Source organism: Tubulanus polymorphus, chromosome 1 (genome assembly GCF_964204645.1).
Source record: "Tubulanus polymorphus chromosome 1, tnTubPoly1.2, whole genome shotgun sequence".
NCBI classification, from domain to species: domain Eukaryota; kingdom Metazoa; phylum Nemertea; class Palaeonemertea; order Tubulaniformes; family Tubulanidae; genus Tubulanus; species Tubulanus polymorphus.
In genome coordinates, this window is record NC_134025.1 from 9,835,471 (window position 1) to 9,858,074 (window position 22,604).

General features: G+C 40.1%; 1 protein-coding gene across 3 annotated transcripts; it reads right to left on the bottom strand.

Annotated features, from left to right (window-relative positions):
- Window positions 1–4,958: 4,958 nt before the first annotated feature.
- On the bottom strand, window positions 4,959–21,940 carry LOC141913386 (transmembrane protein 151B-like). 3 transcript variants are annotated; one of them, XM_074804896.1, is made up of 3 exons: window positions 21,894–21,940; window positions 21,149–21,225; window positions 4,959–6,868 (listed from the first exon to the last, which is right to left on the bottom strand). In XM_074804896.1, the coding sequence occupies exons 2-3, from the start codon at window positions 21,188–21,190 to the stop codon at window positions 5,201–5,203; spliced, it is 1,710 nt and encodes a 569-aa protein (XP_074660997.1). In that variant the 5' UTR covers window positions 21,191–21,225; window positions 21,894–21,940; the 3' UTR covers window positions 4,959–5,200. The 3 variants fall into 3 exon arrangements, with proteins under 3 accessions (XP_074660997.1, XP_074661006.1, XP_074661015.1); XM_074804905.1 differs by lacking the exon at window positions 21,894–21,940 and adding an exon at window positions 21,346–21,402; XM_074804914.1 differs by lacking the exons at window positions 21,149–21,225; window positions 21,894–21,940 and adding an exon at window positions 19,645–20,026.
- Window positions 21,941–22,604: the final 664 nt, after the last annotated feature.

Sequence of the window (22,604 nt, forward strand, 5' to 3'; positions counted from 1 at the left end):
AAAGGCAAAATCACAACGCAGGATCTATTACGAACGAATCAAGCCTGTTTTGGGTTCTGATTTGACTATGAACTAAATGAACTAAATTTTACAACGTTAGATTGCATGGCCGTCAAGCCATCTGGTAGGAGAGCTGGTGTTGCAGTTTCCCATTCTATAGTCAAATCTAGAAAGAAATAGATTATTTAGTTACTTGAAAAAGTTGTAACATCGCTGGGGCTCTAGATCGGGCTCTTTCACACTGAAGGGGTATGAAAATACTTGATACACGCTTCATAAGGTCGAGTGAATTTCTGAACCTGGCTCCGGATATTGCTGTGTGCCAAACTGAAAAAAATCCGAATAAGTAACTTTTATACGAACTAATATATCATTATGTCGATTTTGTTTTTATATTCGGGAAAAACTCGATATTACGTGATCGTAGACTCGTTCTTGGTCATAATACGGTGTATTTACATTCGAGTCACCTGACTCAGGGCCCAGAATGAGGAAACACGTCGGTGATTTATTAGAAACAACAAACGTCGTACAAACGAAATAGCCATTTACTTAATTAGTGCTGTAGCTGATGGATACACACGCTATGGAACTAATGGTCATTTCCTAAGGCACCGAGCACTATCATTAATTCAACTCGGTGGATTCCACCCACCTTTATATATGTACCCGCTATACATGTTCACAAATTGATCAAACGCTTATTTTTATGCTATCTCAATGTATCGAACCGAGTGTGTAAAGGCCTTGTAAAGATCATCTTCAGTGGAAAGAGAACACGCTTCCCGCGAAACCATACGAAGACAATTTTATGTGGCGTTTTTCTTGATAGATGAATAATAATGACACACGGAGATGAAGGTATCAATGGAAATCGATGCCGTATTGGACACGGAAGGCATCATCTCCAGACATAGGGGTGTTTGAAAACAGACAAATGAAGTAATTTTCTCACCGGATTATCGAAAAAAAATGTATTGAGGTAAATGTTAATAATGGACTCAGGATCAATGTAATCAGAGGTGCATTATCAGCCGCCTCGATCCAACAGACACACTATTTGCGCATCGGTACGCAAATGGCGTTCCTATTCCTATCGACAAACCATTACGAGTCTGTGATTTGATTTTCTACTTCTTCGTTGCGAGAATGAGAACCTCTTTTTTCAGCGACGACTTCGTCTTAACGGCATAACCAGTCGCCCGACTCGATATTACCAGGCTATTACGCAGGAAGTTTCGGAATGTACCGACGACAGGGAAGATTATCTCAGAAATAAGCACCATTTCGCGAGCAGCTGGCGTTGTGCCTTAATACTACAGGCGTTCAGTACTTAACTACTCGAGAGTCGTGTAGTAGTATTTATTTTAATGCATGCATACCTCTTGACAATGTTATGCCGGGGATTGACGATTGCGGATATACTTTGTACTCTCGAAAATATTGTCTCAGACATTCCACGAAAATCGGGCCGCGCGTATTTGTCTCAGCTATTATATCCGTCGCGAAGAAAATACGAAATAAGAGGAAAATTCCATCAACTGAATCGATTCTTCGCTTTCTCTTGGGCTTTTACAACAATCTTGGCCAAAAATGAAGACGAAATTAACCACCCATAACCATCTAAACCGATGCAAAATTCGTGAATATTCTAGACATTCTGAGACGAAAAAATGGAATGTCAACGTTTTTGTCACGGCAGATGATATACGAGATTTGATCGCTCAGAATTTTGAGGGACTGACAATGGAACCCGACGAACTCGCCTCCATCTCGATGATGAGGATAATGATGAGAATGATGACGATGATCATACATATCAGTTCTGGACGCCGGGCAATCAACAAACCGGCAACTGACGATACGGCGCATCACGTTATCATCTCTCTTATTGCTACTATCTCTGGGGAAACATTATTTGGCCAATTTCATCAACTCGTCTCGAAGCAAAGACAAGAGAGCCAAGTTCGAGTCATCACTGCCGACCATATATACGCATATAACTCGGAAAACATCACATATCATTAGTTATTCGACGCGCACTTGGGAATCATAACATTTCGCCAAGACGCAACTCAGTACCGACCATCGGAGATAAAACCCGTTTATAAATTCAAGTTAAGACAAACGACAACTGGCCACGCAAGAAGTGCATCTCGTCTTATTTATCGTATTCCAAATAATTTTTTTTCAAACATGATCGTGTTATCTCCAATAAAGTGAGTATGAAATGTTCACAATAATGTTGATTCCTTTTAAATTCTTTGTTCGGATCCGAAGCATTAGACCACTTCGATATGTATATCCCTGGCGTTCCAAGTATGAGTACATTTTGTACTAGACCTAACCTAGACCCAACTTGTAGGGCTAGTTATTTTGGTGTGTTTGGAAATGAATGTGCTTTATCCCCTTGATAAGCATCGTTGTATTGGTGCGTTATTTACTGAAGGGCGACGGAAAATTTTTCTCTCTTTGTTCAGCCATGCTGCGGGGAGTAGGAATGAATAACAGCCAAATCGACTCCTCTTCTCTCCCGTGCGATCGCCACAATTTCATGCTTGTACACGCGAAGCATTATAGACAGACCTTTGAAGTTTTGATGGATTTGTTGATTAGCAAAGAATGGTTAACGGAATGAAAAACAAAAATCATATATCAAACGATCTCAATTTCTTTACAAAGTTTTGGCGAATGCGGATATCATATTAAAAGCGCATCGCATTTCAAATAGATATTCAATGTTTCATGTCTATTTATATGTCATATTTTGAATTGGAATATACCCCGGGCTTTTGAGATTATTTATCTTTTCGTGGTAAATCATATCATCTCAAGACGATATGCTCTTTCAAAGCGGTTCACCCGACATAATTATCTCTCATTACATTCGTAGTCATGATTATAATATGTTTCATTTTATCAAATGATGATCTCCCCGTTGCTTATAATTGGCAATTTGAAAAATTAAGGATTCAACGTAGTATCTCTAGAAGAACACCTACATCCTGAAGAAGCGGCACGGCGACATTTCGTCCAGGCTCATGTTCCATCTGTGTATCCGAGTATGTTGTCCACTAGCGCGAAGGCGAATAAATAATCTTTTATCGATGATGTAAAGAATGAGCTTATGAGCTTAAAGCTCTTAGGACAGACGAATCATTCTCATAGGTTTACAGCTGAACTGTAGCTGTTGTTATTCGGTCTAATTACAACAGCTTCAATCATGCATACTAATTAGAGATGAACAGTCGAGGTCAAGTTGCGGATCACGATGATGTATCCGTCGTTCGATTTCTTTGATTGGCTCCATTATTTGGTCCGACGAGCTAATGATGAATGTTATTCGTTCGCCCTGGGTCTCGTAATATAATATACATGAATACTCTGCTGGGCTAATGGGGGCGGAATGAAGAAACCTGATGCCGCATGGTATATACTCTATTATAAACAGGCAACACCCGTCGTTTTCTGAGATCCTTTTATATGGCATTTTACCATGGACTATACGAACTTTATCTTTGGTATTCTCGATGGATATATTCATTAGAAGTTAGAAGTTACGAGCAAGATAAAGTAAATGATATATTTTCTAACGAGAAGTTGAAATATTTTCTGGATTCTTTTCATTAAAATCGGACGCGTTCGTTCGTGTACGAAAGTTATTGTGTGTTTATCATTTTTACAAAAATTAGTGAATTTGTACGGAAAAAGAATCCATTCGCCAATCATTTCAATTTGTATAATGGCAATCTTTCAGTCGTAGAAAAGCTTTTAGACCGGCGAACTCGGTTGGTCAATGTAGGCCAAATGTAAATGCAACTCCCGAGCCGCTGTACGGCCAAGATAGATGCAGCAAAACGCGACGGTATGCGAGTCACATATTCCAATGACGTGAAATGACCCTCTCTGGGTAAATAAAGCTTTCTTTACTCTCGCAGTATCATCGACGGAACGTCGTACACACAAATTTACACAGGGACATCAATGTGTATCTCGTCGAAGAAGAGGATCCACTACTTCGATTTGCCATTTTATTGCGTAGGTTCAAACCGGGCAATCGTGAGAAGCATCGCTAAAAGACCCAATCAGTCACTTGCCGGTTCAGACTGATTGGAAGATTGTTTGAATGAACCGCAACCAAATTTCCCAATTGTGTACTTCGATTTACACACAAAAAAATCTGTAAGCTCGACCGCCGATCACACAACTTCATCTGCACTTCGATTTCCGATTTCAAAATCAAACGCCCTGTTTCGCTGTTTCGGCAGGTTTGGTGGGTTTGTAAGGGACAGGAAATCAAAACGACTCAAACGAAATCTACCAATCAAATAAATAACAGGGTCAATACCTATTTTAAAATAAGGAAACTCGACAACTCAAACAAGAAAAGAAATTGCCGTGCGTTTGATTGATACTATTAACTTATCTAGAATATTAAAGATTGCTTTGCTGGATAGATTTTAATGGTGGTGTATACAAGATCATTATGATATAAAGAAAATTGATATCTTTCTTGGTAAAAATTGATTTTTGAAAGTAGATCATCGCGTCGTTATTTGGCGAACCATCGGCGTATTATATTTCTTTCTATTGACGTGAATGCCGGCATCGGGTTAACTTCCCAAGCAGGAGATACTGCTTTCTTCGGTGTGAATAACAGGTCAAGTACGTTCGTTATACAGAACGCTTCTTTTCAGAAGTTCCGTCGCTTCCGAAGGATCGCGTTCGAGCTATAAAGGGAAACATGAGTATCGTTTCTCCAGAGGAGGGTATAATTCTAGGACTTGTTCTCGGATATTCTTGCGCGCTACGTGAATACATAAGTATCGAAAAAAGGGTCGAGTAGCAAATAGTATCGTAGAAAAATTATATATTTATTAAAACCAATTAATAACAAGTCCACCGCTAGAGCCACGAGACATAGCGTCTATATCGTTTAAAGATTATTTCACGTTGACAAACTAATATAATCATTTTGAAAATAACCGAAGCGATTTTCGCAAGATAACGGTTTCATGATCGAAACATGTGATATCGATTCGAATGCAAATGATCCCGTTTCCATCAGAAAAGAGCACTACTCATCTTTTTTTCTTGAACTGTTTTGAACTATTTGCTGAAAAGCTTTAGAAAAGCTCTGGGAATTATGCGTATTGTATAAATCAAATCATGTATATATCATATTTCTACTCGGCTATATTCATAAAGAAGTTTCCATGCAGCCATACTGAGGCTGCGGTCTCGTTGCAAGACTGTCACCTTCGTCAGTATTTCTCACGTGAGGTACGTGACGTGGTGAGTTATTCTGCGAATTCGGAGCACTAGCATGTTGGATAACCTGCATGGTCAGTGCCGTTTCATAAGGCGGGGGCTCTTCTTCGGAAGACCTCGTCCTTACTTCCATTTCGCCTGGTCTGAAGTCGCCAGGCGTGTGGATACTCGAACTAGGAGTTTGTGCAGGTGACGTGGGTGTTTGGGCGTGCGGCGTATTTTCTGCCTGCCCGTCAACAGAGTCCGGACTAGTGGCAGACGATGGCGTAGTGCGAGCAGCCGCACATGACGCCATGACACCATCCTCGCCTACGGCAATATCTGAACGACAACGCTTCGATTTCTTCTTCTTTTTCCGGCGTCGTTTTCCTCTGCCTCGCTCGGATTGCATCATGTCATTGTCGTCACTAAAGCTGTACACGTGACCAGAAGCACCGTTTGGTATATTGGCGTTGTATGGAATATGCCCGTTTGATATGAAACCGTTCGGCACAGCGTTTGCGGTCGTAATAAACGTATTCATCATAATTCCGTTGGGTGTGATAGGTGTGATGTTGCCATTGGAGTCTTCACGGGTCATTTGCCCGCTCGCGCAATCCATCAGTAATACTTCGGAATAACTGGGAACCATCGTAAAATTGTTTCGTATATTCATTTCTAAATCGGTGCTGCACATAGTACTGACTCGGGACATTTGGCCCGGTATATATCCAGGGTCGAGGTAGTTTGTTCCGAACAGTTTATGCGCGTGAAAGTGCAGGTACGCCGTTTTGTATTCGATTAGCACCCTTATCGGCCACGACATCATGAATATGGAAGCGACCCAAAATACTGGGTGGGATATATACCATGGAAGATTATTTGGATCAGCAAATGCAATCAAGTATTCCTTGAAATTGATATTTAATAAATCCATGCCTTCCCGTGTTTCCATGTAGTCGTCACGGCGCTCGTGATCTTGGAAGAACTGTGCTCGTTGGTCCTCGAACTCGCTCTCTGCGTCGACAGTGGCGAACGAGAAGCCTTTCGTGAATCGGATTTTGGTCGCCGGAAAATCCTCTAATCCCCGCAGCGTTTTTGAAATATCTTTGTAGCCGCAGCGGGTGAAATTAAAGGCACACCCGGCAGTGTGCGAGTTAACCCTCTCGTAGTAAACCTGGGTTGTGGTGAAAGCGTCACCGTTACGATATCGCGTCACCTGCCTCGTTCTTCGGACGTAATGATAACAAATCGCCTTCCACCAGACGATCGGAATTGCTTCTCGAAGGAATTGCACGCGTTCGTATATCGAGGAGATGTCAACTTTACACTGAAGTTCCAATCGAGTGTGGCAGTGCCAACACTCGACTAGATATACCAAATATAGCATCACGACGAAAGCAACCGGAATGTAGACATAGCCGTCATCACATGGCCCCGACTGGTGCATGTGGGATACAGCTTCGTCGAATAGATCCACGAACAGTTCCCAGTCAGTGGCCATGCGACACCACGTAATGGCGGCCATGCATCCCCAAATCAGCAGTGTCAAGATTAGGCATTTCCAATGAGTATCTCTGCGTAGTGAACCACAGAAAGACTGTCTAATTGGCCTTTGCTGAAAGATATAAGAATGAAAAGATACATTAGAAATTAATATTATTTAGATTTCATAGATTTTAAAACCACTCCCAATATATAATTTGGATCTATATGATCTATGTGTGGTGCATTTTATCGATATTTAGGCATCCAATTGACGAGCGAACTATGAAAATCCTTTCCAATTTTCGAGTACTCAGAAATCAAGGATCTGCACGTACAATTTCATATTACCGATACTTCATCAATAGTTGATCACATTTTTCACCGCATACCCGAGCGAATTTATTGCACTCGAGGTTTGTGTTTTCTAGATTTCCGACAAAAAGTGCAAGCTCTTAACCCATCCCCTCTCTTGACGTGGTCATGATGTACAACCGAAACCCCATCCTACGATGATGATTGTAAAATACAATTATTCCGATGTTTCATTTACAACTTCTTCGCCGCACTCTTGTTATCTCGTAGAGGAAACCTTGTAAGTCCCTCATGAATTTATTTCGCACATTTCTTCGTTTGCGTCAGCTTTCCAAAACGAGAAATAAAGATTGTCGTCTTCGTGATATCAGTCAATCAAACACGCTATAATATCAGTGTATTAGCCAAGGCAGGTGGGCATTAAGTTATGCAAATTTTCACGCGACCCTCTTTTCAAGAAGTGTTCCGTTACAGTTGTCATCGAAACGTTAGGAGTGAAATAATTATTACACCATATCAAAGAAACCTGTCACGGCAAGACGCACTTGGCCTGGTATTGCATCGTCATTGGTGGTAGATTTAAAACGTCATTTAGCACCGAAAGTGAGCCTCTTTCCTGAGAATCGATCAGTAAGCAACAGCTGTTTTCACTCAAAAAATACTCCGTCAATAATGTATCATCGTAGAGACTGTGACTTTCTAATAAAAGAAATGCTTTTACCGGTCGCAGTAATGTCATAGGCTTATATATATTTTAGATTCCACATTGATTCTCGGAGACAGAGGGATGGGAGGGAGGTGTGTAGTGAGAGTACGCAAAACGAAACTACGGTTCGATAGAATGGGAGAAACGTGAAGTTTAGTATTAGATTGATTTTAGTGCGAGTGCACACTAAGAAATAAGCGAAATCGTCTGTGCATAAACTTTCTAAATTAAACTATTATGATTTTCTTGAATATTCGCCTATGAATTAATCGGGAATGAAATTCAACCTGATCGGCTCGTACACGAGATATACCGGACTAACAACCCAAATAAAATGAACGCATAACCTTAGTTTTCATTTTCGGTAGACCGAAAACATCCTGCAAAAATCATATTCAACGACATTGAATATATAGCTGATTTTCTGCGTACATTTCCATCGACGAAATCACAGTACAGTTCGAAAATACTGCATAGGCCTACTTATCATCACACGGATGTCGAACATATTCCAGCCGGAATCACGAATGCCAGTTCCGTAAAAGGCAATAATAAAATATTCATTGCAATCGCTTGACGACTCGGATTGTTTCTATGTAACTTTTATTGGCAATATCTTAGCGACTGCGGATTCGTTCGTGTATGCGGATATTTCACGCAGGCCGTCATGTTTATACGGATAGCGTATATCGGTACCCATTAAATAAACTCATGCATATGGAAAAATGACTGTCATAGCTTTATCTAATTCTAATGGATCGGGCGGAAATAAAATGAACGCGACAATCTTCAACTCTATACGACATCCCACGAACCGTAATACAATTGTGTAATTGAGGATTTAGGGACGTATTTCACCGAAATAGAGCTAGCATTTTTAGTATGTTATGGATATTCTGAGTAGTAAAACACTACATATTTGTGTAGTTGTTTGTGTAGATATATCTAGATATATTTAATATGTATGTGTACATTATGTATGTGTTATAAGTAAGAATAAAGTAATTCAAATTCATATTCGTAAATATGGATTCCACCTGACAAATATTGGGATGACTCCAACGAAATTTGCATCCGAAACGTCGGGGTTTCAAATAAAATCAGTTTGCGATCGTTTTTATTCAATGTGCATTTTAGACGGAGATTCGCTGTAAACGGGAGCGCAAAATATACATTCGGATACAAAAATGCATTCGCTTTATCGGTCGTAAAATAATATTGCTGTATGCGCATTTATCTTTACTTTCAGATTTATTTTTGTCTGTTGCGTATCGACACAATATTGACGTTTCGTGAACGTGTCGAATTGAAATGTCAAAAAGCAACTTATACTAGATTGGAGACGAAATCTTGAATTCGGACGTGTATAATTCCTGTTCGTAGGCGACAACAACAGAAATGTTATCCCAAAAGCTTCCGCATTCTAAGGTGGATGTAATGGCCGAGCAATAGGAATTATCCGCATAAAAGCCACATTGCATGTATCAGTGATGGAAATTCTCGATTCCGTATTATCGAGGCCGTTTGCATTCTTGAGGATGAATTGATGCCCGTTCAGCGCTTAATGGGTTCACGATTCACAACACTGAAAATCCATATCCCCCATAGTTGTTCTTTATAGAAATGCGTTTTCTTTGATCTTTCTACGTATTACGTGAGTTAACTATACTCAATGGCCGTATCCGCAAAGAACGGATGCGATAAACGTCGGCGCGAAATGTGTTGTGGTCATCCGATATATCTCGCAGCACCGTTGGTGAATAAGGTGAATACACCGCATTCACCGGCGACTCGTCGACGAAACGACGGAGCTAAATCATCCTAACGTTCCATGACCTATGCCGTCTGCAATGACCGCTTCGACGTTTTATTCGTCAGCGTCGCCGCGGCGCAATTACCTGCGCACTGTTCGGGTACGCCATCAAAGTCATCAGTGTCACGGTTTACTGGGGCCTCGAAGCAACTACCTGTCACGATGTAAATGATGGATAATTCGAAGCGGCGCGTGACTCACGTTATAAGCTATGATAAATCTCGTGTCAAAACGTTAGTTATGCGACGGTGCTATTGTTTTAAACGTGTGTTGCCTCTGATGAACGGAAGTACTAATCACTTTTCTGCTCTCACACACATACATTGCTATAACTGTCAAGTAATCGCCGCAACTAAAAGTTTCCGCTTATGAGGATTGTAAATCTCAAAATCCAAATATCAATACACAAACTCGGTTTAAGTGTCAACGTCAACGTCACTATTAAAATGACGTTTTTTTCTGATCAAAGACGAAGCCTCAAGATGCAACATTATCGAGTATGCATGCTCAGGAAAGCAAGACATCGAATCAAAACCGATATCCCGGTAAATAATCTAATTAAGCCCGAAATCAGATACAACGAAACGTGACTCGTCCTTGAGGGTAATTCTATCTGTTCGTATGGATCGAAATCGGAAATAACGAATGAATAACGTGATACATCATCATAAATTGCGTACACATTTCCCTAAATGCACTGGTAACATGAGCCATATATTATTGATAATTACAATGTGTACAAATATACGTCATATATAAATATACGTAATATGTGTCTAATTATCGAATATTGTCAACAGTTCTATTATTGCATTGAAACAATGGCCCGAATATTTAACTATCACGAGGTATTTCACTTCAGAGAGCTCAAGTGTGCACTTGGAGTAAGTACTATGTTTTTCAATCATTAATTCGTGTCAAATATAAATCAAATGAAAATGTCAAAGTTTTCGCTTTTACGTGAATGTTGTTTCCTTCGTATTCTGAATTTAGATCGATTTCAAATGTAAAAACATGCCACGGAACGGAAGATAAAGAAAGGAAATACGGTTGTTTTTGTTGAATATGCAAGAAATCAGAGATCAAACCTAAAGGTTTCGATGACGATCTTCACGACTGAACAAGCGCGTTCACGCATACAGTGCGAATACATTAGCATTTCGAATTCCGTTTTCTTCGATTCCTGGTAGCAGAAATCATTCTTTAATCGATATCCGAAACTTCTAACTTTCTTAGTTCCGATAAAGTAGAAATATTTCATCTGTTTCTGTCGGGGCAAGTTCGATTATGTTTAATTAGATGATTTACATTCATGGATGGTTTTATATTCTACCACGTCATGGTATCACTCTTTATTCCTCGTTGGGAAGAACTCTTGACACAAATCCAATGGCTCGGTGTCTTTAAATCAAAAGTCTATTCGCATCGCTGCACATTTCACGCATTAATCAGATTGATCACGAGGTTTTGAGAATTTCATTGCCATGCATGACGAGTCGGCGCTGGAGCCCCCTCCTCGCTTACAGTGCGCAACAAATGTCTGTCATAAACAATTCCCAGCGACGCTTTCGAAGCAACATGTAATCACGGCAAATCCTGCAAAAAGTGAAGTTAAATATTTGTTCTGCCGCGGACTAATGAATGTTTGTTTGGGCAGAAACAAATCATTATTTCCGACGACTGCGGGCTGTTAGATGCCTGCTGTGAATATATGATATTTGCTTTCGTTATGGACCAAGAAAGTGCTGTTCGTCTGTAACCGCGATTCAAAAGCAGTCTAGAGGAAAATCGTCGTTTGTGCTTTTTTCAACGTTATCAACGACTAAAAAGATCCTCGTCGCAGGGAGATGAGTTACCGTCTAGATCAATGCCGCCATCGAAGAGATTTACTCTGTAGTCGAAATGGGGAAAATGTATATCGTGTACGTAACCGTGGCATTCTAGGCTTGCCACAGTACGAAGAGTACTTTTTGACATCAGGAACATTGAATTTTGGTCTAATATAAGGCTTTATCTCAGTCTAACCAGGGCCGTACAGAGCATTTGAATTTAAGGGGTTAGATATACAGAAAAAGAGCAATTCTATAGGATACAATAACATTTGCAAAAAGGGCACTTTTCCAAAATTCCTAGGTGCCCCCTGCTTAATAAGGCCCTGAGTTTGATTAGTCAATTATTGTGTCCATGTAGGCCTATTCTCCGTAATCTATGATCTTTACTGTTACTTCGAAAAGAAGGCATCGCGAGTAAATTACTAAACACAGAAGCTACGTGCCGCGAAAACAAGTCAAAACGCCGCGACTAATTCAGCAAAATGTAAGATTATTCCATAAATTATTTACTCAGATCCGGAGGGAGCGTAATCGTGCGTTATTTCTGCTTGCCACGGAGGATCTCACCCGATATGGATGACGACGGTTTTATACGTCTGGAGAAGGAAATCGCACCAAAACGATGTATACGGGGTAAATTAGATTAACAGCAGCACGAGGAGTCACCCGTAACGAGTACGTCGAATGAAAGAACCGTTATAAATTAAGCGCATGTCTTCTTTTCCTATAATCGAGCGCAGACATTCAACGAAACAATACATCTTTTTGGCGCCATAAAAACCGTTACAATAATTTTTATATACATTGTTAACTTAGTATGCGCTATTTAAGGGGTTCCGTGTAAGAAGATGTGCACTACGTCATCAGTATTAACGTTTCAAAATAACAATGACAATTGTGAATTTTTGCGTTTTTCAGTGATTCAACATATTTTACAACTCTTATTTTATTTTTGGTACATTTGGGTGATAATTGTTGAGAGGATGTACACTACGACATCAATACATCGGGGCTAGACTGGTTGCCGGTCAATTCAATTCAATTATCGATATATACCCAAATCCGAAATAACTGAATAATGATCCTTGGTATGATTAATATTATACTATTTATTGTCGAGAATATTAAGCAATTTATGTGTTACTTTGGTGTCAAAAAGGTTACTTTTGTTGTTACAGTTTCCAGGCGCCATGTCGAGTGAAATCATCTGGGTACAAAACAGGCAGTTTATGTACATTTGCTAGTGATAACAAAATTAAAATTCCACTAGAAATGATTTGAACATTCTTAAACGTTTTTCGTCACTCAACCATCAGTTTTACGTGGTGACGATTGAACCTATAGTTTAGGCTACGTAACATAGCTTGAGCTCATTCATGCTCCTCGATATTGATAACTGATTGTATCTGTCTTTTTTTATAAGATTACTTCTTTAAGTTATTTTAGAGCAGATTTGCATTTGCGACAAAAATGTTTTGATTACGCGCGACGAGAAAGCAGTAATAGATTTTTCAAAAAGGCTTGATACTCATGTAGCTTATAATGAGACTGAAATAGCAGTTTTTATCGACAAAAAGTCGTCAAAACTCAGGCGGAATAATGAAATATATAGATTACCGATACAATGAATAAAAGCTGATGGAGTATTAGTTGAGTGAAAAATCTATATAAAAACAACCGATAATTCCAGACGTGGAATATACGTGTGAGATCAATCAAACCCAACACTGACGAGACTCACGGTGCCGAACGGGACGATGGAGTATAATTATCACGCTAATAAGAACATAAGCAGGAAACGCAATTAATATACACGTATAACTCGACAAATCCATTCAATTGACATGGTTAGTTTGCCATCACGCCCAGTGATACGCATTCGCGATGCGAACGGCTTCGTTAATGAATATATTTACAGACGCTTCCAGCCTGCAATTCGCCGATAAATACCGTTATAATCCAATTTAAGCCGGGCCCGAGTCCTCAAATACATACTCGAGTTGATGAATCGCTGTACGCGATGAATTCGATTTCGGAATTACTGATGTATTACACTTGTCGCAACAAGCATCATATCTTGGAAACAATTTCCGGGCCCGATATTATGTGGTCAAGTGATCATGAAACATCCTCCACGCGCATCGGTGGAGAATCTATTTCCTATTTTCAGCAATATATAATATAACGAACGAGGCAGTTTCGCGCCAGCACCGCTTATGGTTGGGGTTTCAACTATGCATTGCACAACTCACGTAGTGAAGTCGCCTGTACCAAGGCATATCATACCGGATTATGCTGCCATTTTCCTTTTCAAGGAAATCATCTAATAATGAATAGAGCTCTGAAATTTACGGAATGGGTGGTGATTAAGCTATAATATGGATGTAGTCCAAGTTGGTCCGTCGCCTAGGGCGAACTTCGGTTATCGGAGTAAGTTGACTATAGTCGAACTAAACGAAACCTAATGTCAGTTAGTCGGAACTATGGTCCGGAAATGGTCGACCACGCGATAGAACACGGTCGTTGTATAGTTCCGACCTATTTCCAAGATGGTCGACACTGGGAAATACGTTACCACTGAACTATAGTACATGCGGTTATTAGTTTCCGACCACAATCGACTAGCGAAAACTTTAGTTGGTCCTGAACGTCGGAACTTGTGTCCAATGAATTTGGCCATGTTATCGAAGGCGCTATTCAAATTTTGAAATGCAAAATAAATTCAATTCAAAAACTTAGTATCATCACATTGGTGATACAAAACCAGTTTTTATAACCAACAAACACATTAACTACGGTCTCAAGATCTAAGTATAGCTCAGACTGATACACCATGGTAATTTCTATCTTAATATGCATATCATACAGAGCTGTAATTCATTTCGTAACGAGCGGAAGTCATCTCGTACACAAATCACTGCGCGCGCTGAGGTTTCAATCTGTGGGATTCGGAGAAATATGAAAATGACATCGACACGCAAATTTACTCCCGTTAGACAAAAACCTAATACGCCGAGTATAGTGTCTCGCCCAGCAGTAAATTGTGTGTCACGTTGCGAGGTGATGGATGGTGCCTTAATGAGTATAGCGCTAGGTGGTTTATCAACAAGGATTCGGGTAGATATTTCACCGTGCCACATCATGTGATTAACACATCCTTCCTGGTAAATATTCGAGTGAAAACACGGCCAATTATTAAACTTTCCCTGTCAGACCGACGCAAAACACGAATACCAATGACATGTCGGACGACGCGTCGGTGATATCTGCTTTACGTTTTATGAACTGAATTAAGAAAAAAAACCTCGCTATTTCGCGCTTCCGGAATCGCTAACAATCACACCGTCGTTCGTCGTAAAAGCTTTTTGAAATTTACGTTAAAACAACTTCTCGATTGAGCCAACGAAATGAATGACCGCGCGTCGGCTTTGGTTACGATTAACACAAAGTAGCACTTAGCGATCATCATCGATATTAAAGTTCATCTCCTTTGAATATCAAGGACCGAAATGTTTTGGTCTTATATCGTTTCGTAGTTTTGCTTATTGCCATGGTCAATCTGTCGGTTTCTCACGGCATCAAGTCTCGGTTAAATTGGCTGGAATAGGATCTCCTGCTCAAGAACAACACACACTCTTCATTTGATTACTGACTGATAAAAATAGATTACGGACGACCACACGTATTGGTAACAAACCTTCTATGGAGAGGCCTGGTGTGTATATTGTCGTGGAGCTCTTGCGTGGCTTCGCACAGAGTCATTTTGTTTTTTTTCCGTTTCGGTTTCGGGATAATCATTACACCGAAATGGTAGAGCGCCTACGGGTGTGATGGCATCATCCGCGGCAAGTGATTGAAAATCGGTGAATCCAGCATCAGTTATTTTGCGCGGTATTTGATCGCATCAAAAAGGTGCGTACGTGATCGGCTATTCTCGGTATGTTCCGACGGTTAACGAACAAAACGACGCGGGATTTAATCTAATTTCCTATATTTGCCGAGCGATACATGCGACTTTCGGTAAAACCAACAGCAGCGGAACACGACTACGGAGTCATCGTGTCAACGAAGTGAAACTAGTGATTTGTCATTTTATGTTTTCCGTCGTAATAAATGTAATTGACTGACTGCCGTGGGGAATTTAGTCGATTTTGCGAATCAGAGATAATGCACGAAAAAGCGCCGTGGGTGTATAGACTTACTAAGGCACAGTCTACAACTCGGCTTAGACGTCACGTATCCATTTCTTTTAAGTTTCCCCAAGACTGATAATGAATATTGGGTACTATTTGAAATTAAATCGTGCATTCCAAATCTTAACATTTTCCCAAGAAAGTTTACATTTGCCCCGAGTTCAAATTCTACAGAATTCTAGAGTTGTCGATGTCATTTTCTGCTACGCAGAATAAGCCCCATATTTCTTCATTAGCGCTTGTAAACGCACTGATAAATTATGAATTTATGCCGTTTTAATGTTTCTCTAACCATGCAAATATCCGTGCCACCGTAATCACGTCGACGAGACGAATTGAACACGATTCATTCACCATAAACATCACGTCATGAACGTGACCGGCTAATTTTTCAAAAATACGTATAATCGCAGCGCACGATGAAACCAAAATAGCTTTTAAGTCTCGCAATTCAAAGCCAATCAAAATCGCATCCTCGCCTTCAATTAAAACGGCGTTATTGGTCACGTCTGCATTTTTCGGTGTATTTATTGACGATGATCGCGACGCGCGGTTGACGTTTACGACACTTTATCTATAATTGCCTGTTTCCTCGCAAATCCTTCCTTATACATATCGCGGAGAGAACGGACGAGCCTATCGCACGGGGCCATTCTGTACGCACGCCGGGGCATTGATATCACCGTCAATATACCGAAGGCTTTTGCGACCGCGTTCTCACCCAATCAATCAGTATCGATCATCAATCATAGGCACCGCTCGATGTTGCCATAAGTCGATATGTAGCCAATATCGATGACCGATAAAATGCGGGAAGTTTACGCACCAGGTCGACTAACTTCCTTGTATGTATATATTGAATATAGACTCGTGCAGAGGAGCCGTGTTTACCAGGTGCGGAATAAGAAATACGAGGCGGATAGTACTTTGAAGGTTAACTTAATAAATAAACAAGCTTATAACTTAAATAAACAAGTTAACCTATTAAGTACCGTCCATCGCGTTTTACTTATTGAAAATAGACTGCAGAAATGAATAACCAATGGAATAGTTTTGAAATGAAACTGAGAATCGGTTTCGGCGGTTTCGTCCAAGTGGTCGATAAGTTTGGAATATTTCGTGAACGGACTAATATCACGGATCGTTTTCTGTCTTCAAACGGATGTCCAACAACAGCATCACCCGAATCTATAAAGCGACAACTGAAATTTGTGGAATTGATCAGAAACTTTGCAGTTCATCCAAACGATCGGCAATTTTTATTGTTTTCTATCGTAAAATGTTTAGGAAAATGCGACGCAGCATAGTCTTGCTCACTCGCAAGGGAAGAGCCTAGCAAACGCTAACAAGCAAATTATATGACTGTGGTCGTTTGCGAAAGGACACAAAATATGCCAGACACGCACTGGGAGCAATTCGGGGAATTTGCGGCTATTGTATGTCCAGCAGCAATTAATTGCCTGTAGATATTGTCACAATATAAGGCCAGTGCCACATATGGCGTTCGGATAACCATGAAAATGTTCACTTCATCATTCACAAGTAGCCAGTGTCAATATTGGCTGTGGCGACCGCGATGTAATAACGTCCGGTGTTCCTGACCGTACATAACTATTAGCCGATCTATAAATGGACGTGACGAACATACAGCAGTGGTACAGTTCAAACAGTTCTAGCTCATTCCTGACCCCCGGAACCCTTCAAATTCGATTTGTATCGATTAGCGGTGTGGCGATTGGGGATTGAATGTTTGTATTACTCGTGCGAACGCGATGAAAATAGATTCAATTAAACAATGAGACGACAATATTCTGATGTTCCGGTCGGATATTGAATTGGCAATTGGTGGCTGTTACGAATCAGCATTGTATCCGCCACACTCTCATAGGGCTAATATATTTCAAATTTAAACTTTTATTCATCGAATCACCGGAACACGGTACATGGAAATAGAAACAATTACCGGAATACGGTAGATAGAAATAGAAGATATAAGGCAAACATGCATAAGTCGTCTTGAGGCCCAAACAAATATACTGTTAAAGCCGACGCTATATTTTGCCCAGGTATCATTTTTCCTGTAAAGTAACGGCGACAGAATCACATCATCGAAGATGCATTATTGACGATCGTACCTCCCTCTATGATCCTGGGTTCAGTTTCAAAAAAGGATTATTTCCTGAACTGAATAAAGAAGGAAAACCACGATCGATAGATTCTTGATGGCGTCATCGCCATCGTAGTCAGTCTCGGATTTCTCATTTTCAGGTATCATTGATTCGACACTTGATAGCAGACTAGTGCGTTTCTGTTTCTTTCAGTCCCAGTTTTCTTTACTTATGATCTTTTGATTGAATTCCCGTCGACGATATATTGGCTTCCAATCGGGCCCGCGTTCACCGGATCGATCGTCTAATCGCGCGTAATTGAATCTTCGACAATCGTTTCCACTTCTTACCGCAATTTCTCCACACAAATATGTCAATAATCATTATATTAATGGGCGCATTCCAACATGCCAATTCTCTAGTTCTGTCGACTTCAATTCGTTTTATAATCATCGTCGCCGCTGAAAAATTTATTTCTTCGCCGCATTGAACGACGTCTCAACGGTTATAGCCAGGTAACCGTCGGAATTTCAGTGCCGAATCAACATCTACTCGAGTCCGTTAAAGGAAACTGCTGTAGTTCGCTCAGAAGTGTGTGCGTATTCGTCGTCTTTGGTGGCTACATCTCAAATTACCGGAATAGCTTCAGCTTCGCGTTGAATATTTCCAACGCTCACTCGAGCCAAAACAACACCGCTAATCCACGAATATCGTCGTGTATTCCCTCTTTCGTCTTTAACAGTTCTTATGGCTGGTTTTATAGACTGGTATTAATCCGGCAGTTAATTTAGGTAATATGATTCAATCCTAGGTGGAATTTAAAACCAAGCTATTCAAATGTCTACTGGGGTTTGAGTTATATTTTTTTGATATAACGAGTCATGCAATTCATCGCAAGTTTTCCGAAAATGCTAATGAGTCAAGCCACCAACGTGAGTCATCCGAAGGTTGTATTTTCTAGTATATGTATGATGGCGGTAGGATGAATCAAGTTTTTTTGAACTTTTAAATCACGAAAGGTCACCGACGATAAATGTTGAAATACTCATTCTTAAATGATATGCAAATAACTCGTACAGGTCTAATATATTTACCGAATGCCTGTTACGACGAAAAGCTATTTCCAGTACACAATCAGATGCATCGTGACCGGACTAAATAATAGACGATTCGATTCTAACTTGCATGAAAGTGTTGTATTCGCATGAATACAAATTAATTAACAGCAAGTCGCACACAGTACACGGCATTCTTCGTCCCGACCCTGGCGGCGCTTTCACCACGTGAACCCGTGGGAACGCATCAGGTCTGACCCCAATCAATTCTGGTTATTAGCTTGTCATTTTTCATATGTGACCGACCGTGTATGTATTGAAAACTATACAACACTCAACTGCGTCGGATTCCCAGCGGAGCGCATTTCGCATTCCGACGTCGTCGGTTTTTGTTTTTCGCGGTGGAATATCTAATTCGGCGCACGTGGCTTGTCAAATCGCTCGGGACCCTCTGCACGAAATAACCAAATGCTATTTCAGAACCTCTGAATTTTACTTCCAAACTAGAAACGCATAGCCTATAGGCTACAAATGATAAAGCGTTATGATTATTTTACAGTATTTCGCTTTATAAACACATAAATTATTATCATTATCATTATGGTTATTATAAATGCGATGCAGATGTAACATATACAATAATTGCCGTAGATAATTATATGCATTCTCTAAAGTAATCTTTTCCAGTTTTTTTTCTCTGATTTTATCATAAAAGGCGTAAAAGATCGCAGTTTTGATGATGAAAAGTTTATGCGTTTTCACTTTCATACATTTATTTTCAATCTAAAAATTTTAGTTGAAATCATTACCTTTCAATCGTGTTGCGTATATATGTCTAATTTTCGTTGTTCATAAAAGTGAAATAGAAGAGAAATTCAAAGCCTTACCGGTGCCGGCATCGCCGTAGACTCATGTCAACTGAAAGCACACCGCCGCTGCTAGCTATTCCACATCTCTCTGAGAGCAAATGCAACACCGGTCTGCGCGCGAGCCTCAGTACCGTCGTATAGTACGTACGGTATCGGCTACGACAACGGAGCGGGCAAAACGGTAGGAAAACATTTGGTAAATGAACTGAGTTAATAGCCTGCTCTCTCCTCTCTCAGTTTGTCTCTCTCTCTGTGACACCGCATTCAAGACACGTCATATATGTTGAAGAATATGTATTGATCTCGTACGGGAGAGACAGAGCGGAGGGAATCTTTTATTATAGCCGCCGGCCGTAGCCACAACGACGATTTTACTCGGTGTCTTATCCGGTAAAATGCTTTAATCCGAGTGCATTGGATGGAGTATAGTAGATTGCGTTCATAAAAAGAAGCGACGTAATAAATTTGCTAGCCTTCTATGATCTAATCCCAAGAAATGGAAACGTGCAGCTGCTCTAGAGCTAGATTATTTTTTAAAAAGCCACGAGAATATATAATTTTGAAAACAAATACGTAGATTCAATACGTGACCAGGTGTTTCGGTGACATGAGATATAAAATACCAGTTCAGTCACGACTTACGTAGATATACGTTTTTAGTACGACGTTAGCCTATTCCGCTAATAAAATACAGCAAATGACACTTTTCTGTTCGAGTTGATTAGCCTAAATGGTCAAACTACGGTCAAATTACGGTCGTTAGCCAAATTTATTCATGCAATCATCCAATTTGATCACTAGCACCACAATTACGGATTTGTGTGCCATTCTGTTAGGTAACTAGGTTAAAGCAAATCACGACAACTCTGAGATCTTTTTGCTGGAACTTGATACTAAATACTAAGCGTTTTGTGAATGATCTTATCGAAATTTTACCCTTGGGCGCGTAGAGGGTTTTCTTTTTGTAGGATATGTATATATATATAAGTAACATTGAAGATCGCCTTGAGCCACTAAGTGTTCGAACGAATACGATATCATTCGATTCATTATTGGTTCAGCCTATGGCAGGTAAATAAACTACAATACTATACGTGCCGTGAAATCCTATATAGACCCTACGAATGTAAATATCTTACGGATTACAAGAAAATACACGGTTCCAACTGTTATTCCTTTAAAAAAAGAATCTTATTGATGGATTCGCCTCGCGATAAGAACTGCGTTATTGCCCATCGATAAATCCTTTGCGATGAAAGCTTAATATTACCTATATTACCATATTACAATGCGCGATCGGCAATAGTGTCAGGAATTATGTTCATTATGTTCGTCGATGAAATTAGACCACGTATGCATCGAAGACTTTGTTTGACGAACGAAGTAATTCGAAACGCAGTTCTTTGTCAAATACGTCACCGAGAAATTCTTTTATGGCATGGGAACATTACCTATTGCGTTATTCATGAAAACTAAGCTCGAACCACAAATTCAGAATTTGCAGTCGAAATACGATATTTACCTCATCACCTGTAACTGGATCTGTCTGTTGGTCGAGTCTCATGATTCTTCATGACTGCCGCTGTGTTCATGAGCAGCCTGAAAGAAACGAAACGCCGTGATTCGCATCAGTGTCGATTTTAAAAGAACATCCCGACGTTTTGACTCGAAAAAGGGTTAGATGTTTAACCCACACTTTTTGAAAACCATCGCACCTACTCGAAATGTTAGTCATTCGATTGGTATATCTGCACGAATTTATACCGTCGCAAATTGAAGCCGATTGGGAATTGAAGCAATTATTCAGCTATCACTTTAAAACTTACACGCGTTTCTCGATGATGTCAACACATTAGCAAATCAATTGCAAATAATTGATATGCTGTCGCTATATTCATTTCCATCGCGTCTCAAAACGGATAAAAACAATTAGTCAAATTATTTCCATTTTGCATATGGCACCCTTTTTCGTGACCGTGCATTCGTAATTTTTTCGGAATTTCATCGACAAAAATCTCGAAAATATTTTGTTCGAAAGCACCAGAATGCCGTACCTTACCTTTGGTTCTTAATTCCCAGAAAGTGACTTAGTTATTTATTCCCAGAAAGTGAAAGTCAATTAATTCCAGTTTTAGGAAAAAAGTTATATATACGAAATCCGATGAATTCGAACCGGATTGCGCGAATCTATCTAGTATATACCCTTGTAGAATTCTTCGTTAGTCTAGAATATTGCCTCAATTTTCAGTTTCATTTTAAAAACGTACTTGTTTGATTGTTTGCATACTTTCTGTTTCATCTGTAAATGTATCTGTCTCCCACGTTAATGAACGATCATAACCGATCGTTCATGGTTCCCATACGCGCGCGTCTCGCTGGGCGAAACGTTCGTTCAATTCGTCGCGTTGAAGTATCAGAAATTGAAGCGCTATCTGGGGATAACATTTTAAAACACGATGTATCAATGGCTTGTAAAAGTGAAGCATCACTGACGCTATAATGATGGAGATAAATGCAACATTGTTTGAGAAATCTTACGGAGGGGCGGATTCAGGGGGTGGTCTCGGGGGTCAGGACCCCTGCCTTCCCGTTGGGGGTGCCTTTTTAAGACTTAGATCGTTAAACCCTGCTAATTTGACACTGTTACTTCCGGAATTTGCTTATTCGAGGGATTCCTTCAAAAATATCTATAACCGAGGGAGGGACGACACCTTTATTGCCCGCTTTTGACAGTGGCAGCTTTATATCAAAGAATGCCTTTTCTTTTCTTCTGGACTCAGGCCTTTCCCTAGATCGGCCACCGGACTCATTCGTAAATAGGGATAACGTTAAACTATTTCACCAGAATAAAGTGGAATATATCGTAAAAAGCGTTTTATTCTTGGATAAAAGTAAAACTCGGCTAGACGTCGAAAAATCAATGTGGTTTAGTTAGTTCCAATAAAGCTGACCCGACACAAAAAACGTAGCGTAGAATT